Source organism: Lepidochelys olivacea (assembly GCF_965140295.1).
Source record: "Lepidochelys olivacea isolate rLepOli2 genome assembly, chromosome: 2".
Taxonomy (NCBI): domain Eukaryota; kingdom Metazoa; phylum Chordata; order Testudines; family Cheloniidae; genus Lepidochelys; species Lepidochelys olivacea.
The window spans coordinates 189,771,181-189,790,919 of record NC_140412.1 but is presented as its reverse complement, the minus strand read 5'-3'; the positions used below and the strand labels follow the sequence as shown (position 1 = coordinate 189,790,919).

General features: G+C 48.9%; 1 protein-coding gene across 1 annotated transcript; it reads left to right on the top strand.

Moving 5' to 3' along the window:
- Nucleotides 1–3,281: 3,281 nt before the first annotated feature.
- TMEM42 (transmembrane protein 42) lies at nucleotides 3,282–19,057 on the top strand. Its single transcript, XM_084620324.1, has 3 exons — nucleotides 3,282–3,501; nucleotides 16,525–16,671; nucleotides 18,461–19,057. Exons 1-3 carry the CDS (start codon nucleotides 3,343–3,345, stop codon nucleotides 18,602–18,604), a joined length of 450 nt encoding a protein of 149 aa, XP_084476450.1. The 5' UTR covers nucleotides 3,282–3,342; the 3' UTR covers nucleotides 18,605–19,057.
- Nucleotides 19,058–19,739: the final 682 nt, after the last annotated feature.

The window sequence follows — 19,739 nt, the reverse complement described above, 5'->3', positions numbered from 1 at the left end:
TCCATCTCTTCTCCCTCCTCTGTTTTGTTCCCTCTTTGCCACCACCGCTCCTCCTGCCCCTCCAGCTTCTTTTCCTCCTCTGCAGTCCGCGCAGTGGGAGCTGAGCCAGAGGCAAACTGGTGAGCGTCAGCAGGGGTTAGGGCACTTGGTACCTAGAGCAGGTTAACATAGTCCAGCAGAGTCCACTTGCGGCAGTTAGAGCACAACACCACAGCCTGTGACGTGGGTGGTGAATCCAGCAGTGCCCCAACCCATTCGAGATTGCCATAGCTTGCCTCCTATCAGACCCTCACTGTGCAGCCTGTGCATGTACCACAGGGGCAGTGGAGAAGGCGGCCTCCTGTGGCACTATTTGCTGTTTGTTGGACCCCAGGGGTAATGAGTGACACACATTTTATTTCTATATATTATGTATATAAAATGTGTGTGCTCTTGCTTGCAAAATGAATAGATCTAAGCCTCAATTAGTAATTTCATGACTACTATGTAGAAACTGGAAGAATTATGGGACGTTAGGGAGGGCTGGCATCTGTTACAGGATCTTCTCATGGAGGTCCCCCCAAACTATGACTCCAACTCATTCTGGGGGTGGCAAGGTTTACCTACCTGTGCGCCTCAGCTGAATGAGTTGTGGTTCCGCTGCAGAACTCGGCAGATCCTCTGGAGTCTGCAGGAGGCGAGGACCAGCTGGGTGAAGACCTTATGCACCCATACACATTCCAACAGCTCCTGTCCTCCACTCCTTGGCAGTCCAGCCTCATTAGAGCTGCTCTACCAGAGCCACATCTGACTGTAGCTCTCCTTGGATCCCCCTTTACAAAAGTGCAGTGCAGAGGGTTGCTATAGCAAAAGCAAAGAGCTCTACTGCTTTTACTGGGTAATCCCCACAGGGCTGAGAGGGGAACAATGCCCCTTCTCCCCTTTCAGAAAGGAGAGACAGTTCCATGAGGACAGCTGAGCTCCATTTCAATGGAAGAGCCATTATATCTGCACACAGAAAAGAATTTCTGTTTAGAGAGATAGGGAAATGAGCTGGGGCTACATTTTTGTTTTAAGACCTCCACAAAATTGACTGTGGTTATTCTGGCCAGTAAACCTACCACCTCAGGTTGTGAGCCTCTCATTTCGCAAGCTAAACAGAGTGGGACCTTGTCCGTTCTTCTCAAGGAAAAATTCAGTGCTGTAGGTAAGTAGGTGGTGCTCTTTGCTCACCTTGTCTAAAATTGACATGATACAATAATACGAACAAAGGGGTGAGGAAAAATGGGGGAGTGGAAAACAACAGAATAATATGGCTACTCGGGTTAGTTATGTGTTTCTTGTTCTAATGGATGTTCTGCATTATATCTGTCTACCAGAGCTGGTGTGCTGGAGAGAGAGGATTATTATTAGTAATTTTTAAAAATTGAAATTTGAAAATTCAGAAGATGTTGATCACTCTCTTCTACATACCCTGCCACCCATCCACATGCATATAGTCTTTGCTATCTTGTTTGCATCTAAAAATTTTCCACCAGACCATTGAACATTATATAAACCATGAAAACTGACTCCTCCCCACAACCTATGCCCTTTATATATTTGTTAAAATGTGTGTATATTATATGTATATAAACACAACCCACTAAAATTATAATATATATATATATATATATATATATATATATATATATAGTACTGAACCAAAGCTCTAGTGTGAGGCACTGTGCTGTTGAAGTTGTCACTTTGTGCGTTTGCTGTTAACTCAGTATTATGACAACTTGTGGTCAGTAAAGACTTCCTTGTGCTTTTCATAAGGGTATAATCTTACCTTCAGTGTCCTAGGATGGCCCAGGAAGGTAGAGGGGCAAGGTGAGCTTAATTGATCTTTCCTATTTCTAATGTTGATGCATGGCTGAAAGGTCTCCATGTATATAAAAAGAAAAAAATATCAACATGCAAACAAGCCACACACAAAAACAGCATTGGGGTGTATTAAACTTAGCCTATGAGTGAGTACTATTAGGCCATTACCACTGCCTTCCAGGCATAACTTGATGTACAGGGAAACAATTCTGGAATATGTGTGATGGTCCTTATTTACAACAGCAACACTCTATGTTCAGCAGTGCCAATGGAAGCTCACAAAGGGAGCATGACCAAGATCGATCATTGGCCATCAGGCCCCAGCAGTCGCTGACCACAGATCTGTCACGTTAGCAGTCTTCATAAAACAAAGTAGCCTGGAAGAGGTCCAGAACCAGATTGTCTCATTATGACTCAAGCTGAAAAGCCACCAATACTTTTTTGTATTTAACCTTCCCTAGAAAGGTTCAGCCTAGAATTAGTCAGCATAGTGGCAGCCAAGGTAGGTTTCGTGAGCAGGGGCCAATGTGAGAACACATGGACTGCTCCTCTCAAGTGAAGTATTTTATTTACCCCATCAGTAGAGCTCCGTGACTTCTGCGGGGGCCAGTGTGGCTGACCCCAGGGCCGCCCAAGCAGCTGGTTCTGGGGCCAGCTGCTCGGGTGGCCCCGGGGCTGGGCACATCAGCCACTGCTGGAGGGGCTCTGCAACCAGCTGTTCTGGCGGCCCCGCAGCCAGCCGCATCGGCCACTGCTCAGCCAGTCCCCGGGGCTAGCTGCCGGGAGCCTCCCAAGCAGCGGCCGGTGCGGCTGGCCCAGGGGACTGCCTGAGCAGTGGTCTCTGGGCGGCCGGTGCAGCCGCTCGCAGCAGCCCCCGGCTTCCCCCCAGCAGTGACCCCCTTAAGATTTAGTCAAGGGTATTCACAGCCCCTGAATTTTTGTGCATTGCCCGTGACTCTTACTAAAAATACCCTTGACCAAACCCTAGCCATTCATTCATCAGTAATGAAACGATCCAGCTCCTCTGGGACCTACACCGGCCCTGATGAGCAAGGACACCTCTTTCAACAGCTGGGTCCCAGAGCGCGACCTACCGGACAAGAGCTGGTTGGAACGATCTCAGCTCACACGCAGGTCGAGCCGCTGCAGCGGCAGGCCCCGATGGCTCGGATGTGACTGGTCGTAGCGGCGCGTGCGACGAAGCCCGGCAGACTCTCTCCCGCGCAGAGGAGCTCGAGCAGGGCAAAGCTCCCACGTGCCCAGTCAGGCAGTTACTCCAGCCTCGCTCCCACAGCCGGCTGTAGCGCGTGCGCAGAGTAGTGCAGGGGCGGGAGCAGCGGACGCCCCCCCCCCCCCAGACAAGGAAGCTCGGAGCGGGGGCGCTGTGCAGCCAGCAGGCGGGGCGGGCCGTCACGTGACGTGAGCTCGCCAGAGACCCGGAAGAGCCGCCGGCTGCCTCGCCACGTGGCTCCGCCGCCGGGCTGGGGCCGCGCTGCGATGCGGGCCGGCTGGGGCGCCGCGCACTCGGCCGCGGCCGGCCTGCTGGGGGCGCTGGCCGCCGGCTCCGCTAAACTGGCTCTGGGCGCCGGTTACCTGCGGGAGGCGTGTGCCGCTGCGGCCGGAGGGGAGGAGGCGGCCGCCGGCGCCTGTGTCTGGGTAAGAGCCGGGCAGCTGCTCCCGGCCTTGGCTGGCCACTGGGCGCCGCTTCCCCCATCGGGGGCGGCGGCGCGGGGAGGCGGAGAAACCAGCCCCTGCGTGATCTGCCCTGGAAGAGACGCGCAGTCCGTGCCCGAGCCGGTCTCCCCCCGCCCGTCCCCCAGGAGCCCCAGCACCGCTGCAGTTGCTCTCCCGGCTGCCCAGAGCCACGCCGGCGCGCACCCGTCCCGGCGCCGTCAGCCCCGAGCCCTTCCTTGTGCCTTGGGGGAGCTCAGGCAGAGCTCCGATAAAACGTGAACATACTCCACCGACCCTTGGGTATGGCTTTGTCAGGAGCAGGGTAATATCCAGAGGTGCTGGCTGGGCAGCCTTCCCCTTGGGTGTACGTAAATACCTGTCCCCTCTCCTGTGGATGTGCTTAGGGGTAAAGTTTTTCCATTAAAAGGACAGGCCATATTTTGGATGAAGCTGTGAGCCATCCTTTCAGAGAGAAAAGAAGGACGTTGCAAGACCCTTCAGTGTGCACCCTGTGTCCTATATTGCTGCCCCTAGCAGTTCTGTTCTGTGTCCCTCTTCCCTTGTGAAAACGAAACTGACAAGAATTTAAGTCCCAGGGCTTGGCTACACTTGCAGATGTAGAGCGCAGTGCGTTAAACCTGCCTTCTGAGAGTGCAGCAGGGAATGCGCTGCAGTGTGTCCACGCTGACAAGCGCACTGGCCTGGCCACATTTGTGGCACTTGCAGCGGCATTGGGAATGGTGCATTATGGGCAGCTATCCCACGGAGCCCCTCTTCCCATTCTGGCGCTTCCCACGGAGCCCCTCTTCCCATTCTGGCGCTGTGGCTTGTGGAAAGGGGACGGGGAGTGTGGGGCATTCTGGGTCCTGTCCCAACGCCCTGTGATGCATCGGTTTGCATCCCAGCATTCCCTTTGCTTCCATCCACATTTGGCGCCATCTTTCAACGTTTTTTGTATTGCGCACTCTGTTTTCCCTTTCGGTCTGCGGGAATGGATCCTGAAGTGCTGAGGAGTCTCACCAGTATGTCACATTTGGCAGTCGAGTTACTCCTTATGATCCAAAGTGACAGTGAGGACTCTGACGATGACATTGACTCGAGTAACGCTTATGATGCGAGTTTGCTTGTAGCATTCACGGACATGCTCACCACCGTGGAACGCCACTTTTGGGGTCGGGAAACAAGCACTGAGTGGTGGGATCACATCGTCATGCGAGTCTGGGGTGACGAGCAGTGGCTGCAGAACTTTCAGATGAGAAAAGCCACTTTCATGGGACTGTGTGAGGAGCTCACCCCCACCCTGCGGCGCAAGGACATGAGACTGAGAGCTGCCCTGCCAGTGGAGAATCGGGTGGCTATTGCAATCTGGAAGCTGGCAACTCCAGACAGCTACCGATCGGTCACTAACCAATTTGGAATGTGAAAGTCGACCATTGGAAACGTGTTGATGGCAAGTTTGAAGGGCCATTAATCACATCCTGGTCAGAAGAACCATGACTCTGGGTAACGTGCATGACATTGTGGCTGACTTTGCACAAATGTGTTTCCCTAACTGCGGAGGGGCGGAAGTTACTAGATCGCAGGCCCTGGATCTCATGGGAGACTTCAATCACCCTGATAGCTGCTGGGAGAGCAATACAGCAGTGCACAGACAATCCAGGAAGTTTTCGGAAAGTGTAGGGGACAATTTCCTAGTGCAAGTGCTAGAGAAACCAACTAGGGGCAGAGCTCTTCTTGACCTGCTGCTCACAAACCGGGAACAATTAGTAGGGGAAGCAAAAGTGGATGGGAACCTGGGAGGCAGTGACCATGAGATGGTTGAGTTCAGGATCCTGACACAGGGAAGAAAGGAGAGCAGCAGAATACGGACCCTGGACTTCAGAAAAGCAGACTTTGACTCCCTCAGGGAACTGATGGGCAGGACCCCTGGGAGAATAACATGAGGGGGAGAGCTGATTGTATTTTAAAGAACCCTTTTTGAGGTTACAGGGACAAACCATCCCGATGTGTAGAAAGAATAGTAAATATGGCAGGCGACCAGCTTGGCTTAACAGTGAAATCCTTGCTGATCTTAAACACAAAGAAGAAGCTTACAAGAAGTGGAAGATTGGATAAATGACCAGGGAAGAGTATAAAAATATTGCTCGGGGATGCAGGAGTGAAATCAGGAAGGCCAAATCACACCTGGAGTTGCAGCTAGCAAGAGATGTTAAGAGTAACAAGAAGGGTTTCTTCAGGTATGTTAGCAACAAGAAGAAAGTGAAGGAAAACGTGGGCCCCTTACTGAATGAGGGAGGCAACCTAGTGACAGAGGATGTGGAAAAAGCTAATGTACTCAGTGCTTTTTTTGCCTCTGTCTTCACAAACAAGGTCAGCTCCCAGTCTGCTGCACTGGGCAGCACAGCAGGGGGAGGAGGTGACCAGTCCTCTGTGGAGAAAGAAGTGGTTCAGAACTATTTAGAAAAGCTGGACGAGCACAAGTCCATGGGGCCGGATGCGCTGCATCCGAGAGTGCTAAAGGAGTTGGCGGATGTGATTGCAGAGCCATTGGCCATTATCTTTGAAAACTCATGGCGATTGGGGGAAGTCCCGGATGACTGGAAAAAGGCTAATGTAGTACCCATCTTTTAAAAAGGGAAGAAGGAGGATCCTGGGAACTACAGGCCAGTCAGCCTCACCTCAGTCCCTGGAAAAATCATAGAGCAGGTCCTCAAGGAATCAATTCTGAAGCACTTAGAGGAGAGGAAGGTGATCAGGAACAGTCAGCATGGATTCACCAAGAGCAAGTCATGCCTGACTAATCTAATTGCCTTCTATGACGAGATAACAGGCTCTGTGGATGAGGGGAAAGCAGTGGACGTGTTGTTCCTTGACTTTAGCAAAGCTTTTGACATGGTCTCCCACAGTATTCTTGCCAGCAAGTTAAAGAAGTATGGGCTGGATGAATGGACTATAAGGTGGATAGAAAGTTGGCTAGATTGTCGGGCTCAACGGGTAGTGATCAATGGCTCCATGTCTAGTTGGCAGCCGGTATCAAGTGGAGTGCCCCAAGGGTCGGTCCTGGGGCCGGTTTTGTTCAATATCTTCATAAATGATCTGGAGGATGGTGTGGATTGCACCCTCAGCAAGTTTGCAGATGACACTAAACTGGGAGGAGAGGTAGATATGCTGGAGGGTAGGGATAGGATACAGAGGGCCCTAGACAAATTAGAGGGTTGGGCCAAAAGAAATTTGATGAGGTTCAACAAGGACAAGTGCAGAGTCCTGCACTTAGGAGGGAAGAATCCCACGCACCACTACAGACTAGGGACCGAATGGCTCGGCAGCAGTTCTGCAGACAAGGACCTAGGGGTTACAGAGGACGAGAAGCTGGATATGAGTCAGCAGTGTGCCCTTGTTGCCAAGAAGGCCAATGGCATTTTGGGAAGTATAAGTAGGGGTATTGCTAGCAGATGGAGAGATGTGATCATTCCCCTCTATTTGACATTGGTGAGGCCTCATCTGGAGTACTGTGTCCAGTTTTGGGTCCCACACTACAAGAAGGATGTGGAAAAATTGGAGAGAGTCTGGCGGAGGGCAACAAAAATGATTAGGGGACTGGAACGGATGACTTATGAGGAGAGGCTGAGGGAACTGGAATTGTTTAGTCTGCAGAAGAGAAGAATGAGGGGGAATTAGATAGTTGCTGTCAACTACCTGAAAGGGGGTTCCAAAGAGGATGGATCTAGACTGTTCTTAGTAGTAGGAGATGACAGAATAAGGAGTAATGGTCTCAAGTTGCAGTGGGGGCAGTTTAGGTTGGATATTAGGAAAAACTTTTTCACTAGGAGGGTGGTGAAACACTGGAATGCATTACCTAGGGAGGTGGTGGAATCTCCTTCCTTAGAAGTTTTTAAGGTCAGGCTTGACAAAGCCCTGGCTGGGATGATTTAGTTGGGGATTGGTCCTGCTTTGAGCAGGGGGTTGGACTAGATGACCTTCTGAGGTCCCTTCCAACGCTGATAGTCTATGATTCTATGATAGATGGCATGCATATTTCAATTCTGGCACCCCCCCTGCCTGACCTCAGAGTACGTTAGTCAGAAGGAGTATTTCTCAGTGGTTCTCCAGGCGCTTGTGGATCACCGTGAGCGTTTCATTGACTTTAACGCAGGCTGGCCTGGAAAGGTGCATGACGCACGCATCTTTTGGAACACTGGCCTGTTCAGGAAGCTGCAAGCCGGGACTTTTTTTCCAGACCAGAAGATCACCGTAGGGGAAGTCGAAATGCCCATTGTGATCCTTGGAGACCCAGCTTACCTTTAATGCTGTGACTCATGAAACCCTACACAGGGAGCCTTGACAGCAGCAAGGAGCAGTTCAACAACTGGCTGAGCCAGTGCAGAATGACTCCTCCTGTATATTCCTGATGTTGCGTCACCTAGGGACGGGGCCTAATGTAAAAAAGAATTAAGTGTTTTCACCAATAGTGAAGTGTTTACAGCCACACTCGTGGGAGTGAGAGCTATAGACAAAAGCTATGGCCTACAGCAAGAGAGATGGATAGCCCTGGGATAGTTGCTGTAATCGTATTTCTAAATAATGTGGTCATCCCTCTCTCTACTAAAGCTTTGTAATACATTCAAATCGTTATCATAAGTTCACAGGATTCCTTCATGTATCCACTCTGAAACCACTGGCTGTGGAGTTGTTCCTTCAGCTGTTATGGCTTTTCTTCTCATGGTTCGTACCTTTGTGACAGAAAATAAATTGCTTATTTGATTCTTTGCCGCAAATATCTCCAATGGCTGGTGATGCACCACTAGATGGGGAGGGCTCTGAGTTACTACAGAGAATTCTTTCCCACATGTCTGGCTGGTGGATCTTGCCCACATGCGCAGGATCTAACTGATTGCCATATTTGGGGTTGGAAAGGAATTTTTCCCCGGGTCTGTTTGGCAGAGACCCGGAGGGGATTGGGGGTTCGCCTTCCTTTGAAGCATGGGTCACTGGCAGGTCTAAACTAGTGTAAATGGTGGATTCTCTGTAACTTGAAGTCTTGAAATCATGATTTGAGGACTTCAGTAACTCAGCCAGAGGTTAGGGGTCTGTGACAGGAATGCGTGGGCGAGGTTCTGTGGCCTGCAGTGTGCAGGAGGTCAGACTAGATGATCATGGTGGTCCCTTCTGACCTTAAAGTCTCTGAGGTCCCTCTTAGATGTAGCATCCCTGCACCGATTCCTCAGGAATGCCTGGGTGGTTTTCCTCTTAGATGAATGCCAAAATCATTCCTTAACATGCTATACTGTAACTCAGCAATTCATAGCGCAATGTCGTTGTAGTTAACATGAGACTGACAAATGCACAGCAGTAACTGTGAATATAAAGCAAATAAATAGGATCAAAAGTTTCTGGTGCCATTTTTGATAAAACTGTACAAGGGAGGAAGCTAGCATGATATGGGAAATGGCTGCAGTCCAACCCAGAATGATCTTATTTGTAGCCTTATTCCATAATTTTTCATGTAATTGGTGGATATTATTGCACTTCAAAATAAACAGGAAACATTTGTTCTCTTGCTAAGAGCTTTCTCTTCTCCTTCCAGTTCTTTTTCTCTTTCCTTTTCCTTTCGTTAAAAAAAAAACTAGATGCAGTTATTGATTTCCATCATGCCTCGCCTCAGATTCTGTGTTTAACTTTGTTCAGTGGTCAAAGGTCTTTGCTGTTTTACATTTTGATTTCCTATTTTAGTTACCACAATGTTTACAAACAGAAGTATGTATCACGTCTGGTTTGGATTTGCATACGCATACAGTAAAAGATTATTTCTGATTTAAATCAAGAGGTGAGGCTGCAGGTGTAGGCAATATGAAAAACCACATGGGGAGAATTGTTTAGTCACGTAGCAAACATTATCGACAGATCCAAAATTGTACTTGCTGGATTACAAATGCCAAGAGACCACAATTATTTTGCATCACATAAATAATGAGCAACTATGTATGATGAGGTTAGTGAAGTTTTTAAAGCACACACCAAAAAGTATGTCAGAGAGTCTAGACACTTACACAGGCTAGAACAATTTGAGGTCCAAAGGAAAAACCACAAAAAACTGGATTGGACATATCAGGCCCTAACTCAGGAAATGGGAAATTCACCCTTTCTAATTATTAGAGCTGGTTAATTTTTTTTGCATATCCTCCTCCACCCTTTTTAATTTTCAAAAATATTCAAAATTTTGAAATTCCAAAAAACGCTGATCCTCTCCATAATGACGGGAAAAAAATTAAAAATGGTGACCAGCTTTGCTAATTTTTATTTGAAGCAGGGATGACCAGCATGTCTGTTTTGTGCAGTGGAATGCTAAACGCTAGTGTACTGTTCACTTGCTAGGTGCCGCTCTGTAAAATACCTTATTTAAGCTAACCTTAACCATACCTGGCAGAGCATTAAAGGATCTTACAATGAACACATCCGGTGTGTATAAGGAAGCTCTGTAGCCAGTCCATATCTGTACAGAAGTACATGACAGATTTTCTTTTTTAAAAGCAAGTTGTTTCTCCCAATTGCCTGTTTCTAACTCCATCTTGAACAAGAATTTAGAACTTAGATTATTTAGAATTTAGATTATTTAAGACAAAAAAGGGACCATTATGATCACCTAGCCTGGTAATGAGAAGTATTTTTGTTACAGGCACATCTTGTTGGGTCCTTTTAAAATATAAAAATAATATGTTGAATTTAGTTAAAATGTAGAGGTTGGGTTTTTATTTCTAAATTCCCCCACCCCCCTGCCCAACAGTAACACTATACAGAAATGTAACACTCCCCTGAGAAAGCTGAGACTGTCTGAGACAAAGGGGCAGAGGGCCAAGCTATGAAGAAGGGGCTAGCACAAAGGGAAGCAAATTCAGCATCGTCAGGCCCACCCCAGCACTCACTGACCCAGGACACAGCAGGAGAAACCCCAAGAGGCAGTTGGTGTCTGAACACAATCACCCCTTGTGACAAGGCTCACCAAAGAAGTGGTGCGTATGGAGTGGGAGGACTCACCCCGTTAAGGACTTTGAGGGAGGGAATTTCAAATGTGCTCAGCCTTAGCCTAACTTGGCGTCTGTTGAAGTCAAGGGAGCTTTACCACTAACTTCAGTGGGAACAGAGTTAGGCCAATGCGGAGTGTTTTCAAAATCTCACCCTAGTCGCCTACAGTCAGCCCACTGGAGGACACAGTATAAACTGTGTATATATTCTCTGTGTATATATAAAGCCTGCTGCAGTTTCCACGATATGCATCTGAGGAAGTGAGCTGTAGCTCACGAAAGCTTATGCTCTGATAAATTGGTTAGTCTCTAAGGTGCCACAAGTACTCCTTTTCTTTTTACAGTATAAACAATGGAGCACAGGTATAAACTGGCTCACTGGGGTTGAGTAGACATGACCAGTGTGCAGTTTCATCCTGAACAAGCTGTATGCAAAGACCTGCTGTAAAGTCAAATCAGGGCCTGTGGCATGGCAAGGGTAGACCCCTTTAAGGCCCTGCCAAAATGCTGCCTGCAGCCTGCTCTCCGCCCAGGGGTACGAGACACAGGTATTCAGGAGGGAGCCCAGCTGCAAGCCCTAATGAGGGCTGGCTCAGAGGAACATGCTGAGCTAAGTACTGACAGCTGGGCTGAGGCATGAGAGGGTATTGCTGTCTCCTTACCAAAGAAGGAAGCCTCAAAAACCAGGAGACCCTGGGGAGGGTCTGTGGGTCACTAGCTGTTGGGGGATCTGGGAACTGCACAAACACTGTAAATAAAGACACTTGGACAATCCAGCAAAAGAAGGCGTGGAAGATTCTTTATTATACCAGCCTAAACACAGGGCGCAGGCTCAAGAGGGAGGAATCATAGAATATCAGGGTTGGAAGGGACCTCAGGAGGTCATCTAGTCCAACTCCCTGCTCAAAGCAGGACCAATCCCCAATTTTTGCCCCAGATCCCTAAATGGCCCCCTCAAGGATTGAACTCACCACCCTGGGTTTAGCAGGCCAATGCTCAAACCACTGAGCTATCGCTCCCCCCCCCCCCCCGGAAGCCTGCAGATACCCTGTGGCAGGGCCCTAATAAGAAAAACTTGTAGAATTAAGCCAGTCTCTGAATTTGTTATGTGGGCCATTGTCTTTAATCTTGACCACGAGGTATTGTGTACTTCACAAAATACAATTGCCTCTATTGTTAGCAGGAAACAGTTTGTCCCTACCATGAACGTAGGCCTCCTCCTGGGCCTTGCTATTTAAGGCACCTGAGCATGAGGCAAAGAGCAGTTAATCCCCATGGAGAAGGCAACACCTTCCAAGTGTGTTTGTTCAAAGGCTCATACACCAATATCAATTGAAGATTGATTTCTTTTAGGTATTTAGTTGTGTCTAGCACAAGGTATATACCATGAAGGCTTGGCCATTAATCTAGCGCACAGAAAAAAACTGTTGTTTTCTGCCCTCATGCACTCATGGGATGTTTGCAGGTCTTTTTTGCCACTGCAGTTTCCTCCCTCACCTCTCTATATTCTTACTTCAAGGACATAACATACAGCAGATTAGGGCATGAAACCCAGGTATATTAATGGGGGAAGTGGGAGATTTGCAAATAATATAAGGTTCTTAAATAAAACAAAACTGCAGCCTTTTTCCAGACGGAGGCCCTGATCCTACAACAAGCCATGCACAGAGAGACGGGCCTGTCCACCCAGAGCTCATGGCAGGATCACACCCTGGGTTTTATTTCTAATCACGCCCGCAGGTTCATTTTGTCTTAGAAACTTGCTAGTGTTGGAAGGTGCTTGAATTTAGCAGTCGCCGGATTGCACTTGGATGTTTGCCTTGTAGCGCAGAGATCTCTCTCTGGTGGGTCTGCTCTCCCTGGAGTGTGCAGAACCATTTACAACACAACTTTGTTCTCTCAAATGCCTCTCAGCAGAAACGTGATTTGCCTCTGCTCTAATGTCTCCCTGCAGATACTGTGTCAGAATAGCTAGCAGAAGGGTTGTAAGGAGCAATGGTTTGATCCTGAATTGGTTTCTATCTGATTTTCGTATCATGCTTTGGACAGATTCTGGATCAAATTCAGCCTTTCTTAAACAAGCACAACTCCAGGGTTCAATGCGCTCTCTTAGGCCAGGACTGAATTCGGCCCATTGTGTGCCGCAGGAAATAAGTGGTTTAGACGCATTGAAGCCTGAATCGGAGGGCTTTCTAGATTGTTTTGTTTTCCTTAGCAGTATAGGACCGTTCGTGTTTTCCATACGTTTTGTAGTCTGAGCTAGCCAGAGGGGCTGGATTTTATCGCATAATCTATCAGTGAGTCATTCTCCATCTGTGATTGTTACATCCACATTCCAGTTGCTTCCTTCTGTGGTGGCATTAGTTGTCCCCTGCAATTTAGTATGTTCTTTTACTTATTTGTTTAGTTTGAGACACACAATTATATGCGGCTCGTTTCCCTTTTCTATTTTAATGTAACGTAAAGTGGGGAGTTATTCTAGTGGTCATGAAAAGTGCCGATTGACAGCCACAAAGGTAGAAGTCCTCGTGTAGTACAGCACTACAGGTAGTGGCAGTGTAAGATCCCCTACAACCACGCCTCCGCAGTATTGCTCTGCAGGATCCACTGCTAGCAAGGCAGAAGTTCACTCTGCAGGACCATTCATCCTTTTGGCCATTCTGCTGAGGACTCAGGTTGTGGGGGAGATTTGGTGGAGCGGCTATCTGTTCTCTAGGAATTGTGGAAGACCAGCTCATTTCAGATTGGTAACTGAGCAAATGGCCAGAAGGTAACAATTCATACGCAGGTTTCAGAGTAGCAGCCGGGTTAGTCTGTATCCGCAAAAAGAAAAGGAGTACTTGTGGCACCTTAGAGACTAACCAATTTATTTGAGCATAAGCTTTCATGAGGTGAATGCCCTCATGAAAGCTTATGCTCAAATAAATTTCCTGGGGCAGCTCCCAGGAAGCATCCGGCAGGTCCCTCTGGCTCCTAGGGGCGGGGAAGCGTAGCTGGGGGGAGCAGGGGGAGCGGTCGCTCCCGCCACTGATCACATCAAAAGTGGCGCCTTAGGTGCTGACTCCCTGGGTGCTCCGGGGCTGGAGCACCCACAGGGAAAATTTGGTGGGTGCAGAGCAATTAACCAATTACTAACCAATTTATTTGAGCATAAGCTTTCATGAGGTGAATGCCCTCATGAAAGCTTATGCTCAAATAAATTTGTTAGTCTCTAAGGTGCCACAAATACTCCTTTAATTTATACTCGGTATAGGCCTGAACTGAACTGATTTCCTGAACAGCTGCTGAATACTGCTGATTCCCATGAACAATCCCCTGAGCTATCTAGTCTCCTAACAGCTTTCTCTTCCTTCTTTATCACTTGAGCAACAGCGGCAAAGAACAAGCACCTCCATATGCCAACATCCCACTGCCTCTGCTCCAGCGACACCCCCCCCCCCACACCCACATACAGCAGCAACTGGCAGATGGGCACAGGCACTCAGTTTCCTTTCTTCTCCTCTCAGCCCAGAACAGTCAATCCGGGGACTGAGATTTTGAAGAACTTTGGCCTCTGGTTCCTCTTTGGTAGCCTGAAGCTCAAAGGCTGAGAGCAGGTCTCTCAGATAATGCATTTCTAAGGGATATTCCAGCAAGGATAGATCCATTTCTGAGGGAATTTTCCTCCATGAAGCAGTCTCCAGTTCACCCCACCCCACCCCACCCGAGGAACTAGAGTCTGATCACAAGATAAAGAACATGTGGAGCTTGGATGCAGTTGGAGGGTACTTACTTCTCCAGGGTCTAGGCCAAGGAAATTGAGAAACAGAAGCTCCAAGTCTGCTCAGAAGCTCAACATCTCCTACAGCAGAGGTGGGAAAACTATGGCCCGGGGCCACATCCGGCCCGTGGGACTGTCCTGCCCGGCCCCTGCCCTGCTGTGCCACACCGCCGTGTGGGCAGTGAGGCTGCAAGCTCCTGCCACTCTGAGCGACATGGTAAGGGGGCGGTGGCGGCGTGCACGCAGCAGTGCTACAGTTGGGGGCGGGGGGTCCTGGAGGGCAGTCAGGGGACAGGGAGCAGATTGGATAGGGTGGTCAGGGGGCGGGAAACGGGGGGTTGGAAAGGACGTGGGAGTCCCAGGGGGGCCTGTCAGGGGGTGGGAGTGTGGATAGGTCTAAGCAGTCAGGGTACAGGGAACGGGGGGGTTGGATAGGGGGTAGGATCCCGGGGGGGGGAGTGGTTTGGGTTGGGGGGTCCCAGGAGGGGGCAGTCAGGGAAGTGGGAGGGGGCGAATAGGAGGCAGGGGCCAGGCTGTTCGGGAGGCACAGCCTTCCCTACCCGGCCGCAGTGGTGAGCTGGAGCTGGTTCGCTAGAGCCAGTTGTTAAATTTAGAAGCCCTTTTAGAACCGGTTGTTCTGCGAGGGACAACCAGTTCTAAAAGAGCTTCTAAATTTAACCGGCCCAAAGTGGCACCTTAGGTGCCGACTCCACAGGTGCTCCAGTCCTGGAGCACCCAAGGGGAAAATTTGGTGGGTGCAGAGCACCCACCGGCAGCTCCCCGGCCCCAGCTCACCTCACCTCCGCTCCGCCTCCTCCCCTGAACACGCCGCCCCGCTCTGCTTCTCCCCCCCCCCAGGCTTCCTGCGAATCAGCTGTTCGCGCAGGAAGCCGAGGCGGGCTGAGAAGCAGGAGGCGGCTTCCCACTCAGGCCCAGGGAGGTAGAGCGGAAGTGAGCTCAGGGGGGGGGCGGGGGGCACGAGTCAGGCCACCCATGCTGCAGCAGGTAACCCGGGGTGGGGGGCGCGCAGGGGAACTACTCACCTCCGCCACCATCGGCCTGAGCGGGAAGCTGTGGCTTGCTTCTCAGTCCTCCCCGGCTTCCCGCTGAACAGCTGATCGCAGGAAGCGGGGGTGGGACGGGGTCGGAGAAGCAGAGCGGGGCGGTGGGTTCAAGGGAGGAGGCAGAGGTGAGCTGGGGCCAGGCGCGGGATGGGGAGCTGCCGATGGGTGCTCTGCACCCACCAAATTTTCCCCGTGGGTGCTCCAGCCCCGGAGCACCCAGGGAGTCAGCACCTAAGGCGCCACTTTTGATGTGATCAGTGGCGGGAGCGACCGCTCCCCCTGCTCCCCCCAGCTACGCTTCCCCGCCCCTAGGAACCAGAGGGACCTGCCGGATGCTTCCTGGGAGCTGCCCCAGGTAAGCACCGCCGGGACTCCCCACCTCGTCCTCCGGCAGGTGCCTCTGGCTCTTAGGGGTGGGGTGGGTACCCACTATGGTGGGCAACGAGACCCTCCTGCCCGGTTCAGGGGGCAGTCAGGGGCCAGGGGAGGGGGGTTGATGGGTCAGGAGTCCTGGGCGGGGGGCGTCAAGGAACGCCGGAGGTTTGGATGGGGCAGGAGTCCTGGGTGGCAGGGGTGCACAACGACCCCCTCATGGGGTGAGGAGGGAACCTGTTGTTAAGATTTTGGCAGCTCATCACTATCCGGCCCTCCGTACAGTTTTGCACCCTGATGTGGCCCTCGGGCCAAAAAGTTTGCCCACCCCTGTCCTACAGGGTTATGTGCTCCATCAAATGCTTTTGAAGCTAATAGGAGTTGAGGGTGCTTGGTTTCTTGTAGGATCAAGCACTTACTGAGGGATTCTCCTTCATTCAGTGGTAGGTGGTAAACAGAAGAGCAACCGTTCTGTTTTTCCCACGTGTGTCTTTTTGTTTTTCCCCTCCAGATTTTCTTTCTTTTGTGGTGTGGGAAAAAACAGGGCATCCTCTGATGTATCATCCATTTAAAATGTCAGAACAGTCTTCATAATTTGCCTCCTTTTTATACAGCATATTGGCAAATGTAGAAACACAACAGTTGAGATTTCACAAAATAATGTTTGTAATTCAGGTCCAGGCCATTTCACAGTTTGTGACATTTTATTTTGCATAAAGTGTTTGCAAAATAATTGGGAGAGTCAACTATCAGTGAAAAAAATCTGTATTTCCACCTCCCCCTTCTGCAGTTACATGTGGTGCTCCGAGTAGGATGTGTCGGTCTGGTGTTTGCGTGCAATGCTGTCATGTGGACCTTCTTTGCAAAAGCCCTGCACTACTCCTCTTCCTCAGCGACCGCCACGGTGACAACAACAGCCTCCAACTTCATCTCTTCGGTGAGTAGAACTGACGTCATAGATTTGAAGGCCAGAAGGGACCTCTGTGACATTGGAATTGCCAGCCTGGATCAGACCCCCCAGGGTCCATCTAGGCTAGTATTCTAACTGAGACCAGCACCAGATACTCCTAGGGTGACCAGACAGCAAATGTGAAAAATCAGGACAGGGGTTGGGGGGTAATAGGAGCCCATATAAGAAAAAGACCCAAAAATCAGGACTGTCCCTATAAAATCGGGACATCTGGTCACCCTAGATACTCCAGAGGAAAATGTAAGAACTCCAGATTAGGCAGATGTGGGATAATCACACCAAGGATCATCTAGTCTGATCTTCTACATGACACAGGCCATAGAATTTCTCCTAGTAATTTCTGTAGGGAAATTATTCTTCCCTACTACATAACCGAACGCTATCTTGCTCAATAGCTAGTGGTTGGTTTAGTGTTTATCATAATTTTCTGATAGGTGGAAACAGACTGGCCTTGTCACTGTGCATGCTTAAGACCTGGAGAGGAGAGACACTGTCAAGGTTTCGCTTTTACTTTGCATCACTCTTTACCAAGCCCCAAGCCAAAACCATGATGCATTTAGGAATATGGGGTGTTTTACACTTGTCCCTGCTTACCTGTAACTCTTCAACTGATATATTAATCTCTTTTTCCCTTCTTTAGATAACTCTTGTCGAGTTTTTAGCACTATGGGCTTGGTCCAAAGTCCAGTGAAGTCTTTCCGTTGACTTCAGTGAACTTTAGATCAGTCCCCTTGTTTCCAGAAAGATATTGATCATAGAAAATATTCAGAGATTACTGAGGAGACCAGCAAAAAAGATCAGGGTCTGCAGCATTGATTTGCAAGGAAGGTTTAAAACCGCTCATTTGGCCAAGAGATGACTTAAATACGAGAGGTGACATCCTGGGCACACTGAACTTGATGGGAATTTTGCCAAGGAGAGAGAAAAGAATTTAGGGACTATAAGTAAGAGTAATGGGATAAAATTAAGAAAAGGAAAATTAAAGTCAAATATGAAGAAGATATTCCCATCTTAATCTGCAGAATAGTGTTTCAGGATAGTCCCATCCCTTGGGACATTTAAGAGAAGGCTTGGAAGGATCAGTAAATCAGTAAATGTCCGTAAACGTCAATTTTGCCATACACACACAAACCACTGAAATATATTTCCATCAGGGATCATTCAAATTTACAGCTGGGCAAAGTAAGAAGAATGTTGCTTGAGAACATATTTAAAGTTTGATGTAAAGATATTTATTTTGTATATTTTGACGTGATGTTGACAGTTGTGTGTTTTAATGATTATAAAGCTTTAGCTGTTTGAATCTCAACGTCTATTGTCATTAAATAATTGTCTTGACACCCCATAATTTCCCACAGCTGTGAATATGTAAATTGGGGGGGGGAATGCTTAAAAGTCAACATTATCTGTCAGAATTATTAAAAAAACTCAAAAATCAGCATCTGCCAAGTCTTTCTTTTGTACTGGGCTGGACAAAGCAACAGGGATCAATCCTGTATTGGCTTTACAGTGGATTGGATGACCTGGTAGGTCTTTTCCAACTTTAACTCCGGTGATTCTAAGTAGCAGCGGATGTTTCTGTTGGTGCGGTTGGAGTAGTTTTGTTAGGCAGGCTTTATACTAAGAATCACGGGTCAGATCATCTAGTGGTGTAATTCAGTGTACACACCAGCTGAGGATCTGCCCCAGGTTTTGTACTGGAGAAGATTTCTTTGCAACTCTGCCTTGTGAATGTATTTCTCTTTCCTTCCCTCAGGCTTTCCTGGGCAGGCTGCTCTTTGGAGAGACTCGTGCACTCTTGTGGTGGGTAGGAATCAGCGTGACACTCTGTGGACTGCTGCTGCTGCACACAGCTTCACCTCAGACAGAACAGCAGCAGTTTGAGAAGAAGGACAAATAACCTAAACCTGCTGGGTTAGTTTCTATGTCAACAATCTAATAACAAAATCAGCCTTTGGGCCTTTATGCTGTAAGTGGGTGATGCTCCACAGACTTGCTCCTTGGATGATTCTCCTTGGAATGTTGCTGTCATGGTTACAGGGCGAACTGTGCTTCGATTTTTTTTTTTAACTCCCTCCCCTTAAGTGACAGCCTGACTTCCTGCTCCTCACTCCGGGTGGAACCATGCAGTCCAACCAGTCTGGCTCTGAGTGTCAGACTCCTTGTTTCCCAATCACGTGTACCAAGGCCCAGCTGAGTTAGGCATCTGTAAGCCTTTTCGCTCTGGGGACCTGAGACCAGCAAAGTGGTTAAAAGTGACTCAGAACAGCTTCTTCAACACAATGCATTATGTATTCATTCCCACAGAGCAAAGAGTACAAACATTAAAAGGCTACATGCAGATTTCCCTTTAGCCTAAGCCTTAATCTTTCCTTGCCAGCTTTCATGTGTCTCAGCCAGCCCTCTTGTTTCTGTCTACACTTGTGAGAAGCTGACTGCCCCTGCTGCAATTGCTGTGTCTCTGTGTCCCCTTGCCAGTCTGTCAGCTCTCACTGACACTCCCAGGGCAGCCTCTTGCCACTCCTGTGGCCCTCACCCTTTTCTAGGCCTAGGGTCCTCTAACGTTTAGTATCCTCCTTTTGATCCTTGGCTTAGCCTTAGGAAGAACAATCCACTCTAGCCTGGCTGGAGTCTGATAGGGGTTATTCCCCCAATAAACAGCTTCTCCATTGCTTCTTCAGGACCCTCATCTATGTTATTGTGTTACCTTTCCTGCTTGGATCCTCTAACAACCCTTTTGCTCTAACTCCATGGTAAGTGACCCATCATAAACACACACAGCCGTGCATTGTATTTATAGAAAATAGTACAGCTATTTCCCGGTTACAGTGTCTGTTTAGAACCTCAGAGACTGTGACAACAGGGCTGGATTAAGGTGAACTAAAGCATTTGTACTGTACCATGAAGTAGAACAACACAGAAACTGTTTCATTTCTGTACACTGGTGGCACCCAGCACTATGTTCTTGGTAAATAATATATGCCACAGTGTTGCCTGGTGGATATTCAAGTAGTCAGATGCGAACTCTTGTCTCT

Coding starts and splice junctions, on each gene's coding strand:
- TMEM42 (XM_084620324.1), top strand. CDS start 3,343: ATGCGGGCCGGCTGGGGCGCCGCGCACTCGGCCGCGGCCGGCCTGCTG. Junction 3,502..16,524: donor CCGCCGGCGCCTGTGTCTGG/GTAAGAGCCGGG, acceptor CCCCTTCTGCAG/TTACATGTGGTGCTCCGAGT. Junction 16,672..18,460: donor CCTCCAACTTCATCTCTTCG/GTGAGTAGAACT, acceptor TCCTTCCCTCAG/GCTTTCCTGGGCAGGCTGCT.